The sequence below is a fragment of the Lepidochelys kempii genome, chromosome 8 (assembly GCF_965140265.1).
Source record: "Lepidochelys kempii isolate rLepKem1 chromosome 8, rLepKem1.hap2, whole genome shotgun sequence".
NCBI lineage: Eukaryota > Metazoa > Chordata > Testudines > Cheloniidae > Lepidochelys > Lepidochelys kempii.
The window spans coordinates 63,353,787-63,367,241 of record NC_133263.1 but is presented as its reverse complement, the minus strand read 5'-3'; the positions used below and the strand labels follow the sequence as shown (position 1 = coordinate 63,367,241).

General features: G+C 42.7%; 1 protein-coding gene across 1 annotated transcript in view; it reads left to right on the top strand.

Moving 5' to 3' along the window:
- The window catches only part of KCNT2 (potassium sodium-activated channel subfamily T member 2), a 286,523-nt gene that overhangs the window by 252,366 nt on the left and 20,702 nt on the right, over positions 1-13,455 (top strand). The window contains exons 24-25 of the mRNA XM_073358218.1: positions 2,660-2,743; positions 4,410-4,538. Coding sequence (XP_073214319.1) covers positions 2,660-2,743; positions 4,410-4,538 — 213 coding nt within the window. The remainder of the gene's footprint in view (positions 1-2,659; positions 2,744-4,409; positions 4,539-13,455) is intronic.

The following is a 13,455-nucleotide window of genomic DNA, read 5'->3' as shown; positions in this document are numbered from 1 at the left end:
GATTCACATGAGTGATGTCACTCACATGTGTTTGCTGTAACAAGCCCACAGTGCTGGACTGTGCCACACTTATTTACAACAAATAGTACCTACCTCTACATTTCCACTTGGTGTGAGTTGGGGTTGCAGAGTCTGGCTCTAACACAGCGGACTAAGTAAAGTCAACATGATGGTGATATAACATGCAGAGCAACTTCTTGAGGCTAAGTATCTCTATCAATTTTTTTTCCAATACAGGAGGTAGGTAAGTATATTGCTGCAAAAACAAAACCCCAAGATTTACAGCTATTCATCAATTGCTGTACATTTTGGAAATAAATGTATTTACTCACAAGGCATATTCTAACCCTGCCCCAGAATATGAGCACTGAATTTGGTGTTATTTTACAAGTGATAGATGAATGACGACACTCTTATGGAAACAGTTTTTTGTTATTATTAACTCCTGCCATCTTCAGTATTTTATATTTGTTGTTATACATGATCAGCCAGAATTCCCTTTGTATACAGAATGCCATTACTGGATGGAGTGAGGCAATTTACAATCAATAGAGCTGGCTTGGAATTTCTTGGCAGAAAATTTTTCATTGGAAAAAAACTTATTTGTCCAAACCAAGTTCTTCATCTAAACGTATCTGTTTTGATGAACATTTCATTGGGAAGGTTTCTGAGCTCCAGGATGGAATTTCTGTGGGGAGAGAAGCAACAGCCTAGTGGTGAGGACACTCACTTGGGATCATAGAATCACAGAACATCAGGGTTGGAAGGGACACCTCAGGAGGTCATCTAGTCTAACCCCCTGCTCAAAGCAGAACCTAATCCCCAACTAAGTCGCTTTGTCAAGCCTGACCTTAAAAGCCTCTAAGGGAGGAGATTCCACCACTGCCCTAGGTAACCCATTCCAGTGGTTCACCACCCTCCTAGTGAAAAAGCTTCTCCTAATATCCAACCTAAACCTCCCCCACTGCAATTTGAGACCATTACTCCTTGTTCTATCATTCAGGAGACTAGGTTCCATTCTCTGTCCCAAATCAGGTAGAGGATTTTTTTTTTTAAAAAAAGAGTATGGCAGTTCAGTTTAAACCAATTAAAGGAATGGTGTAGATCAGTGGTTCTCAAACCTTTGTTTTTCCTCAGATCACTTGAAAATTGCTGAGGGTCTCAGCGGACCACTTAGTGATCTTTCCAAATGTTGTTTGTACTGTTATCTAACTATTGTAAAGCACTTTGGATAAAATACACAATACAAAAAAAGCTTAATTATTAACGCTTTTGGGTCCTACAAATAAAAGCACAGCGCTCATATTTTAATATCAGTAGTCTTACCTTTCTAATGTGGTGGATGTGTCCTCTCTCCCCCTCGCCATGGCAGACCCCGAGCTGGGGCTGGGAAAGAGGGCTGTCTCTCCCCGGCAGCCGCAGCCCTGCAGCTGGGGAAAGTTGCCCTTTCGCTGGCTGCCGCAGCCCTGCACATCCCAAATCCCCTATTCTCACCACACTCCCCCCTCCCACCTACTCCTTATTCCCCCCAAGGCCCCCACCTCACCTTACATGTGCATCTTCTCCAGGGCCCAGGCACCTAATTAGTAGCACCACGCCTGCACCTTCATTCTCTCGTACCAGGCGCATACCTTAGAGGGAACTATCCATGGACCACCTGAATGGAGCTCACGGACCACAGTTTGAGAACCTCTGGTGTAGATAATACTTAGTCCTGCCATGAGTGCAGGGGACTGGACTAGATGACCTCTCAAGATCTCTTCCAGTCCAATGATTCTGCAATTCAGTGAGTCCTAATAAACAAACTAAAGCAAAATAAGCCGGTTGAAATCAAAGAATGAATAGCCACATAGCCTTTTGCACCAGCTTAGCTAAACTAGCTTAAAAATACACCTTAAATTAAACCAGTACAACTTCTGGGTGTAGACAAGCCCTAAGATTAACCTGCCATAAAGGCTAATTATAAATCCAAGTCTGCCACTTTGACCAACAAGAATATATTGATTCTGTCTTGAACCAACCAAACATACAGCCAGCCACTGAAAGCCAGTACAGCATCATGAGGGAAGAGGATTGAAAGCTTTTCCTAAGCTCTGCCTCCCAATGCACAAGTAGGTAGATGGCACAGGACAGACTTGTTACAGCTGAAGGAGACCATGAATAACCCTCTGCCCTTCCTGCAGCCCAGCCTAAGGGGAGAAGGATAGCTTAGATTCACTCATTTGAAAGTCAGAAGTGACCATTAGATCATCTAGTCTGACCTCTTATATAACACGGACTATAGAATTTCATTCATTTACCTCTGCGCTGAGCCCAGTAGCTTGTGTGGCAAAGCATCCTGTTTTGATATGAAGGCATCAAGAGACAGAGAATCCACCACTTCCTTTGGTAGTTTGTTTCAACACCCTATTTAAAAAAAATGCTGTATTTCTAGTTTCAATTGGTCTGCTTTTAAATTCCAGCCATTGGTTCTTGTTATGCCTTTCTCTGCTAGATTAAAGAGCCCTTAATGCCTCATATTTTCACCAGGAAAGAATGACCTGTTGTGAATACAAATATTTTCGTTCAGAATTCACACATGGTGCTGCTGACCTTGTAATCACCTGCTCATCTGTGCACTTAAACTTTCTTTTCTCTCTCTCTTTTTCTAATCTTGCAGTCATTTGTGAAGGATTATATGATCTCTATCACAAGACTTCTGCTGGGACTAGATACCACACCAGGATCTGGGTTTCTTTGTTCTGTAAGTTTTTTTTTTTTAAGTTGATTAAATGGTGCCATATAAGTTCTGTACCCTCCACACAATACCACTGCTCTTTTCGTACTGTGGTTTCTCTCATGAGAGTCCTATGAAGGCAGTTATTTTCTTTATCTTCAGAGTAGGAGTTCAGTAAAATTGGTAGAAAACTTCACTACTTTTCTTACCTGCAAAAGAAAAGAAACTTAAAAAGACATGTAAAGAAAAAATAAGGCAGAAAAAAACTGCAGATGTTATACCAGTGTTTGGAATTTAAATAAAGCTTTTGAAAAAAAACTCCATAGGTTGTCTATATTACTTTTGTATGGAGTAACAAACTCTTAAACTGAATTTAAAGAATATGAAAGTACCTATTAATGAAATTTATTAGCTATGTAAAGGCTAAATGTGGCTAGGACTTTATCCTGTGCTACCCCACTCACTTCAAATGAGTTTGCACTGGTGGTAAAATCAGGGCAGAACTGAGCCCTAAATATCAGATAAAGATAGAAAGCAAAAGTTAGTTGAGTTTCACATACTGTATTTCCTGCTCCTAGGAAATTAGAGGCATTATCATAGTTATTTGTTATTATATACTTCAGCATTCTTGAATCAATATTCATGAGTAACAAAGCAGCTTCCTTGGATGAGTTCTGTTATCTCAACCAACAATGAAAGATTTGTAGAAAGGGATCTGATAGTTTTAAAAGGAAAAGAAAATGGCATTCACTGGCACAGGCGTCATGTAAATAATGTATTCTATTCAGTCCAGTAGTCTCAAATGTGAAAGACGTTTCACAGCATGAATAAGCTGAAGTGAACTTGCAGATTCTGAGCTTACTATCAGGAGCAGCGATATTGCTCAATAAGGTCAATATTGGCAGTGTGATAGTCCTACTTCAGAGGATAAGGTTATGATCCAAAGACCACTGACGTCAAGAAGAATCTCTCCACTGGGCTTTGTATCAGGCTTTCCGGGCACCAGTTCTGCAATCCCTTCTTTACATGAATGGTCCCCGCTGACTTCCACAGGATTAGTCATGTAAGAAAGAGTTTACAAGACTGGGCACTTGGAAATGAAAGGCATCCCCTGGCTTAACAGTGCTTTAATACGTTTGTTTAAAAAGTTACATCTATTATTTTAAATATTTAACATTTTTCCCACCAGCTAGTCAACCATTATAACAGGATGCAAGCTGATGTACAGTGTCTTAAATTGGATCACACTGGTTGTATCTCAAATGTCCTAACTTTTTAAGTAAGACTACCATAGTAGTCATGGAAGATGTGGAAGAATTTTCAAATTCATTTCACATGACATTCATGCTTAATAGTGCTACTTTGATCTTTCTAACATTCTGGTTGCTGAGACAAGTAAAATAGATACACTTCTCCTAATGCCACATATCTCTTCTTAACTCAAATTACTCTTTATGATCCTCAATCTCTCCATAACACCTTATTTGTTCTGTCAGCCATTTTACTTTTATTTTACTCCAACACTTAACATGGATATTAGACAGTCAGTAAAAGAATTTTCAAATAATTTTAAAACTGTATGAGTGAAGCTCCCTTCCAAAATAGCAAGGCATTTGCTTGGGAAAGTCCCTTAGGAAGGAAAGAGCAAAACATTATGGAATTGGAACCTTACTTTCTGCTATTATTTTTCCAGATGAAAATCACAGAAGATGATCTATGGATTAGGACATATGCCAGACTATATCAGAAACTTTGTTCTTCAACAGGAGATATTCCTATTGGAATCTATAGAACTGAATCCCAAAAGCTTACAACATCTGAGGTTTGCCTGCTTTAATATACCAATTTCTAGTTTGGATAACCCATAGTAATACATTAAGATAGTGCAATGACTATACACAGTTAGAGAGGTCATACAGTATTATTGACGCTACTAAATATTTTTTAATTAAAGATGGAATGTAATACAATACCACAGGTATAACCTACTGTACTGTTTCAAGCAATCATGCCACTCAATAGTAAATTTATTCTTTTCATGTAGCAGTAGATGGTGCAGGGGGGAAATGGGTAGTGGCGCGCGGCCCAGGACGCCCACTGGTGCTGGGGGGGGGCTGTTTGCCTGGGCCAGCAGGTTCCCTACCTGGCTCCACGCCTCCCCTGCAGCAGCAGCAAAGTTTGGGAGTGGGAGGGGGTAGGGTCTTCCAAGTTTGAAAATTCTGGCCACATGAGTCCAGCTATTGCTACAGGAATTCTAGAATCACTAGTATAATAGATATTCCCCGGCAGTATTTTCTGTTGCCCAGATGTAGACTTTTACAAGCAGGGTTTTATACTAGAAAGAGTAATGACCTCGAAGTGTTGCCATATTAAGACTTCAATGCAGTGCTCCCAGGTTTATTCAAGTCTTTGAGCTTTATTGCAACTATTCATTCAATTTAGTATACAGTATCTGTTGTTGTGGTTCCACAATTAAGGGTGTTGTGGCACTTCATGTTAACAGCTTTTCCTCTCCTTTTCACTTTTTAGTCCAAACCAGTGGCTTTGGGCACATCAAGAGTTTAATCTGGAAAAGTGCTGAGCAACTCTCAGAGGTGATGAGAGCTGAGGCTGCTGAGCACCTTGCAGAATTGAATCCTTGTCAATAGCTTTTCTACAGCAATAATGAAAGAATCCAATAAACTGAAAGCTAATACGCACCACAAAGTAACCTCCAGTTACAAGACATTAGGCAATAGAGGACCAATCTGAAACCACAACAGCTCTTTAATTTCTGCGTATAGCACTCAGCTTACCAGGGGCATTACTGCTGTATGAACACCTTGGCCTAGAATCATGTGGCTCTCTATTGTCTGGATATACCGCAAGAAGGATAGGAGACTAGTTATGGGTTTTAATCGAGCTGCAATTTTATTATATAGATGTCTGGGACTACCCAGCAGATAAAGTGTACAGTGCAGGCAAATCCATACTTATTCAAATCAATGATCTGGGGCTTTCATCAGCCCACTTTGTTTCCATCCAGGTCCCCCAGCGGACCCATGGCTTGGACCTTACCATCCACCAGCCTCGTAAGAGGGTTAAGGAGGGCTATGAGAATGGGGGGGGGGTTGGCTCCCTGCTATACCAATCATAGGAGTCCCTGAACCCCCTTCCCCATTCTGTTCCTTTATCCAATTCCTCCTTTTAAGTCCTTTACCAGGCCATTTATCTGGTCACTGGCTAACCTCCCTATGGAGTACCTGCACTGAACATCCACCCAACCTTACAAAATAAGTTGCGACATATGGCCTACCACCTTTTCTATTCACCAGAAAAAGTCCATTCTCACACCTGCTGTGGAGAAGGTGAAAAAACACACACCCCACCAAAGCCAATTGTGGTGATGTGGGAAAAATTCCTTCCCAGACCCCCTTTAAAAGGGGCGACTTGCGTAATGCCCACAGCAGGTCCTAACCCAGCCTGCCATTCGCCTCCACTAGGGGAGGGAGGGTGGGTGGTGACTTCCTTGTTGCGTAGACAGAGAGTCTTGCCCCACCCAGGTTTCGTACCTTTATGCACATTCTGGTGGGGCGGGGAGGGAAGAGCCATTGCTGCAAAGCTAACCACTGAGCACCTTTTTTACAGCAGTTTCTGACCTTCATCTCCACCTCAGTTTTTCCATGTATATAAAGATTAATTCATCTTAATTCTTCCACTGCTATCAAAAATATCTGTCTCATCTAAAAACAGAGAAACAATTGACTATCTACCCAGGAGTACCAACTGGGAAACCAGAAAAGCTGACTATATACCAAAGACAGCTGGCTAAAAGAGTTTGGATCTATTAGTATGGTGGGATGGATATTTTGCAATCTTAAACAAAGACTTCTCTTTTCTTTGCTGCTGCCCTAGCTTCACTGCTTGTTTAAATCACAAAAGGTGAAGCTGAATACAGGCTAAGTTGAGTAAGTGAAACTTAATTAAGCCCAGTGCACTGTTCTGTCCACGTAGCAGAGTTGCTTACAGCCTGACTCCCTGCACGCCCTGTTCTACACGTGTCCTGTCAATAGCAGTCCCCCCCCCAGAATCATAGATCAGGGTTGAAGGAAAGGACCTCAGGAAATCTAGCCCAACACCCTGCTCAAACAGGACCAATCCCCAATTTTTGACCCAGATCCCTAAATGGCCCCCTCAAGGATTGAACTCAGCACCCTAGGTTTAGCAGGCCAATGCTCAAACCACTGAGCTATCCCTCCGCCCCCAGGTAATGCTGGCCCTTCCTTATTTTACAAGCACTTTAATATACACATTAAAAACAAAATAATTGACACCCAGACTCTCTCCTCCCCGCCACCCGATGTCCCCAGCTAGAGGTTGCTATTATGTAGCCAAGTTGGAGTCTCAATTTTACCACAGACTCAGCTGGTTACTTAGCTTTTGGGATAGGTTGGTCTCCTCAACAGGTAATCACACTGGGAATGATCCCTCTGTCTCCCTGTCACCTGTCTGTGAGTCTACTAAACTATCTTTCTGTGGAGTTTCCTCCTTGCCTGTGGGGTTAGCCTCTGGATGGTTCCATGTCTGTGTGTTCTGTAATGATCACTCTCTCTCTCTGTAGGCTCTCTCTGAGTGTTGTGTCTGCAGGATCATGCCTCCTGTTCCTTCAGATCACTTATCCCTCTTGTGCAGTCACCCTGTATAACCTGAGTGCCACCCTACCCCTCACAACTCCTTTAGTCCACATCTTCTGGTGTCTCTTGCATGGTTGGATTCTCACAGGTGTGAGAGACACCAGGGCCATTAGATCCTTGGCTGAACTGTCATAGTCCTGTTGTGCCTCCTTTCCCTGATTGCTGGCTATCTGCTCTCTGCAGTATCTCCATCCTTCTGGCTGCAACAGGTCTCCTCTCATCAGTAGCAGTGTTTTGGTTGCGTGTCCCATCAGTGCCTGCACTGGACTGTTTTGGCACCCTTGTGATGAGGTACTCCTGTGTGCCAAAAATGCTAACAAGAGGTCTGACCCAGAGGAAGCAGCCTTGTGTAACAGTGTCTTTGCTGTTCTCACAACTGATTCCACCTTACCGTTATTCAGTGGCTATGTGGACGTGGAAGGGTCTCTGCTGCTTCTCAATTGCCTACTTCCAGTTCCAAATGAGGTTTGTGGTTGACTGGTCAGATCGTAACTCTGGTGTTTGTAACTCTGAGATCCTATTGTAGATGAAGATTTATTAAATAGGAAAAGGAAATTAGAGACTTATTTACAAGGTAAAAGCAAGCAGACACCCTAAGGAGTTACAATCTGCAGTTTCAAAATATAATCTAGGCTTCTATAATCAGCAAGTTCTATTTAACCTTTAGGACTAACCGGGGCCAAGCAGCTGGGGATCTCTTGTTTATGCCTGGAAACACCTTCCTGCTCCCCATCTCCTCCAAGTCCAAGCATCATGAAGATACCTAGTTATTTTGATTCAGAGTTTTTATCCTTCTCCTGCCATGTGCTCTGAGCTGCATACTGAGCTGATGGGAAAAGTCCACTTCCATGACTCATCTTCAGAGGGAGGAGAGCAGAACAATAAGACTCTTAAATCCTATTGTTGATGGTTCTTCAACCTAGATTTATGGTGTTTCCAGCTGTAAAAATCCATGCTGTCTGCCTTGGGTCTCCTCTCTCAGGAGGTGTGTAACAATTTCTGTAGAAGAGCTGCTCTTCACACTAATTAATGTCCCTCTCCTATAAGGCCATTCAAATGGTCACCGAGGCTCAGAATAGGACTACTCAAATATTACACTATGAACACAAATGTTACAAGTAATATTACTGCACGAGCATTTAATAGTCTAAACACTAAGCACATTCTCATAATTCTAATACAAGTGATCCAGACAGATTCTACCTAAGTATTTGTTAATGTCCATTTGAGACATGGGGACCTGGGCATGAGCTGGTACTTGGCCTGCCAGTGTCACCACATGTAGCAGCCAGCGTGTAAGGTAGTAATACCAGGGTCTAGCCTTTGGATTTTGAAAAATTTGCATCACTCCACAGTTCCATTCTGCTTCAAGGAGCAATAGTTCCACAGGACTCCTAGGACTGCTGAGAGACAAAGCAGTGGTGAGCTTCAGCATAGTGCAGACCTCTCTGTCTTGCTCCCCAGTAAAGTAGAGTAACCATTTTACTTTCCTGCTGCTCTTGTCCTCATGCGTGACCAGGTCTGTGTACAGCTGGAATGCCTCCTTTCACCAGATCCATCACTGGGCTAGGTTTTTGTCATAAAAATAAAGGGAAGGGTAACCTCCTTTCTGTATACAGTGCTATAAAATTCCTCCTGGCCAGAGGCAGAACCCTTTCACCTGTAAAGGGTTAAGAAGCTAAGAACCTCGCTGGCACCTGACCAAAATGACCAAAGAGGAGATAAAATACTTTCAAAGCTGGAGGGAGGGGGGGGAGGGGGACAAAGTTTGTCTGTCTGTGTGATGCTTTTGCCGGGAACAGATCAGGAATGCAGTCTCAGAAACTCTGTTAAGTTAGTAAGTAATCTAGCTAGACTTTCCTTTTGTTTAATGGCTGGTAAAATATGCTGTGCTGAATGGAATGTATATTCCTGTTTGTGTCTTTTTGTAACTTAAGGTTTTGCCTAGAGGGATTCTCTATGTTTTGAATCGGATTACCCTGTAAGGTATTTACCATCCTTATTTTACAGAGGTGCTTCTTTTATCTTTTCTTTAATTAAAATTCTTCTTTTAAGAACCTGATTGATTTTTCATTGTTCTTAAGATCCAAGGGTTTGGGTCTGTGTTCATCAGTACAAATTGGTGAGGATTTTTATCAAGCCTTCCCCAGGAAAGGGGGTGTAGAGCTTGGGGGAAGACCTCTCTAAGTGGGCACTTTCCCTGTTCTTTGTTTAACATGCTTGGTGGTGGCAGCATAGGGTTCAAGGACAAGCAAAGTTTGTATCTTGGGGAAGTTTTTACCCTAAGCTGGTAAGAATAAGTTTAGGGTTTTTTTTATGCAAGTCCCCACATCTGTACCCTAGAGTTCAGAGTGGGGAAGAAACCTTGACATTGTCCTCCTGCGTGACCAGGTCTGTGTACAGCTGGAGTGCCTCCTTTCAGCAGATCCATCACTGGGCTAGGTTTTGTATCTGCAAAATCCAGGGCTCCGAGGGGCTTCAGATAGAGTTCCATGGCTCACACGGCCAGCTGCTCCACTGCCGAGAGCTCAACTCTGGTGCTGCCACCACATTTCATTCACAAAGAATGAAACTGGATGCAGATTAAGCTGACTCCAGTTCCACTGATCAGTATACTCCTCCCTAAAAAAGGCTTTTGATTTTAAGTAAATATCAATCTCATCCCTGAAGGCTGAATATCTTGAACAATGGATTAAAGACAGCTCCATGGGAGTTTAGCTTTAAAGTAAAATGCAGTATGTCAGCTTCTCTTTGCCTGTAAAACTGCTCTTTCTAGGACACAATCTACCTGATTCTACAGCACAACCAATTCATTCCACCTCCAATCCACCTCCTTGAAAAAACATACATATGTTCACAAAATGCAAATCATTAAGTAAATTCTTAAAGTAGATTTCTAATGCACTGTGAAGTGAGAATTTTTTCTTGGGAGCTTGAGGATTTCCATTCTGAAATGAAATAAAATGTTCAATGACATGAAAGATGTCTGCAGAAAATAAAGCTTGCTGCAGCCTCTCCTTTTGGACTGTCACTAGCTGTCATAAATATAAAGGGAAGGGTAAACCCCTTTGAAATCCCTCCTGGCCAGGGGAAAGCTCCTCTCACCTGTAAAGGGTTAAGAAGCTAAAGGTAACCTCGCTGGCACCTGACCAAAATGACCAATGAGGAGACAAGATACTTTCAAAAGCTGGGAGGAGGGAGAGAAACAAAGGGTCTGTGTGTCTGTCTATATTCTGTCTTGGCCGGGGATAGACCAGGAATGGAGTCTTAGAACTTTTAGTAAGTAAGCTAGCTAGGTATGTGTTAGATTATGATTTCTTTAAATGGCTGAGAAAAGAATTGTGCTGAATAGAATAACTATTTCTGTCTGTGTATCTTTTTTGTAACTTAAGGTTTTGCCTAGAGGGGTTCTCTAGGTTTTGAATCTAATTACCCTGTAAGGTATCTACCATCCTGATTTTACGGGGGGGGGGGATTTCTTTATTTCTATTTACTTCTATTTCTATTAAAAGTCTTCTTGTAAGAAAACTGAATGCTTTTTCATTGTTCTCAGATCCAAGGGTTTGGATCTGTGGTCACCTATGCAAATTGGTGAGGCTTTTTATCCAACATTTCCCTGGAAAGGGGGGTGTGTGTGCAAGTGTTGGAAGGATTGTTCATTGTTCTTAAGATCCAAGGGTCTGTAGTCACCTAGACAAATTGGTGAGGGTTTTTACCAAACCTTGTCCAGAAAGGGGGTGCAAGGTTTTGGGAAGTATTTTTTGGGGGAAGAAGTGTCCAAACAGCTCTTCCCCAGTAACCAGTGTTAGTTTGGTGGTGATAGCGGCCAATCCAAGGACAAAGGGTGGAATATTTTGTACCTTGGGGAAGTTTTGACCTAAGCTGGTAAAGAGAAGCTTAGGAGGTTTTTCATGCAGGTCCCGACATCTGTACCCTAGAGTTCAGAGTGGGGGAGGAACCTTGACACTAGCTCTCCAGATTCCTTTTACTTTCCAACCATACTTGAACTAGTCAACTGTACTACTACAGTATTTGTAGTGTATTCTTCTCAGCTCAGCATCAGTGGTACCATCTATCAAAATCATCTCTTGGGGAAAAACATAGGCAGTATTATTGCTGACATGAGAAAAACTAGTCAAGGTTTTACGAAACAGAGGACACATCATCCTTTCCTACTCCACTGAACTCTTAAAAGCAAAATCATGGTAGAAGTCATAAGAACAGAAGAATTCACAACAACTGAGCACAGGGTATTATGGTGCCACATATGTACAACTAAAGGTATGCTAAAACTAATGTAACATATGACAGTCAATTAAAAACAGTAAAATTCTGATAGTGACTGATTACTGAGATCAGTAATGGTTGTAGCCAAAGCACCAAACCTATTGTGAAGAATTCAGCGTCAGCAGCCTTCTCACATGTGTGTTTTCAAAAGTGCATGTGAAATCAGCAAACAAAAGGCTGAACCCTTTCCTATTATCTAGCTAGGAAGCAGCATCTGTGTAAAGGAGAGGCAGCTGTGAAATGAATTTAGGAGCAATAGCTTTTGATAAATTTGAGATTAAGACCTATTGTAGAGATGTATAGACCTTGAGTGGATCACTGCGGACTATGTGGCTCTGGGAAGAAGGATAAAGGAGTTTGAGGTGCAAGTGGTGTTCTCGTCCATCCTCCCCATGGAAGGAAAAGACCTGGGTAGAGACCATTGAATTGTGGAAGTCAACGAATGGCTACGCAGGTGGTGTCGGAGAGAAGGCTTTGGATTCTTTGACCATGGGACGGTGTTCCAAGAAGGAGTGCTAGGCAGAGACGGGCTCCACCTAACGAAGAGAGGGAAGAGCATTTTCGCAAGCAGGGTGGCTAACCTAGTGAGGAGGGCTTTAAACTAGGTTCACCGGGGGAAGGAGACCAAAGCCCTGAGGTAAGTGGGGAAGTGGGCTACTGGGAGGAGGCATGAGCAGGAGCGCGTGAGAGGGGAGGGCTCCTGCCTCATACTGAGAAAGAGGGGTGATCAGCAGGTTACCTCAAGTGCCTATATACAAATGCACGAAGCCTGGGAAACAAACAGGGAGAACTGGAAGTCTTGGCACAATCAAGGAATTATGATGTGATTGGAATAACAGAGACTTGGTGGGATAACTCACATGACTGGAGTACTGTCATGGATGGATATAAGCTGTTCAGGAAGGACAGGAAGGGCAGAAAAGGTGAGGGAGTTGCACTGTATGTAAGAGCAGTATGACTGCTCAGAGCTCAAGTATGAAACTGCAGAAAAACCTGAAAGTCTCTGGATTAAGTTTAGAAGTGTGAGCAACAAGGGTGATGTCGTGGTGGGAGTCTACTATAGACCACCAGACCAGGGGGATGAGGTGGACGAGGCTTTATTCCGGCAACTCGCAGATGTTACTAGATTGCAGGCCCTGGTTCTCATGGGAGACTTCAATCACCCTGACATCTGCTGGGAGAGCAATACAGCGGAGCACAGGAAATCCGGGAAGTTTTTGGAAAATGTAGGGGACAATTTCCTGGTGCAAGTGCTGGAGGAACCAATGAGGGGCAGAGCTCTTTTTGATCTGCTGCTCACAAACCAGGAAGAATTAGTAAGGGAAGCAAAAGTGGATGGGAACCTGGGAGGCAGTGACCATGAAATGGTCGAGTTCAGGATCCTAACACAAGGAAGAAAGGAGAGCAGCAGAATACAGACCCTGGACTTCAGAAAAGCAGACTTTGACTCCCTCAGGGAACTGATGGGCAAGATCCCCTGGGAGAACAACATGAGGGGGAAAGGAGTCCAGGAGAGGTGGCTGTATTTTAAAGAATCCTTAGTGAGGTTACAGGGACAAACCATCCCGATGTGTAGAAAGAATAGTAAATATGGCAGGCAACCAGCTTAGCTTAATAGTGAAATCCTTGCTGCTCTTAAATACAAAAAGAAGCTTACAAGAAGTGGAAGATTGGACAAATGACCAGGGATGAGTATAAAAATATTGCTCGGGCTTGCAGGAGTGAAATCAGGAAGGCCAAATCACACCTGGAGTGCAGCTAGCAAGAGATGTTAAGAGT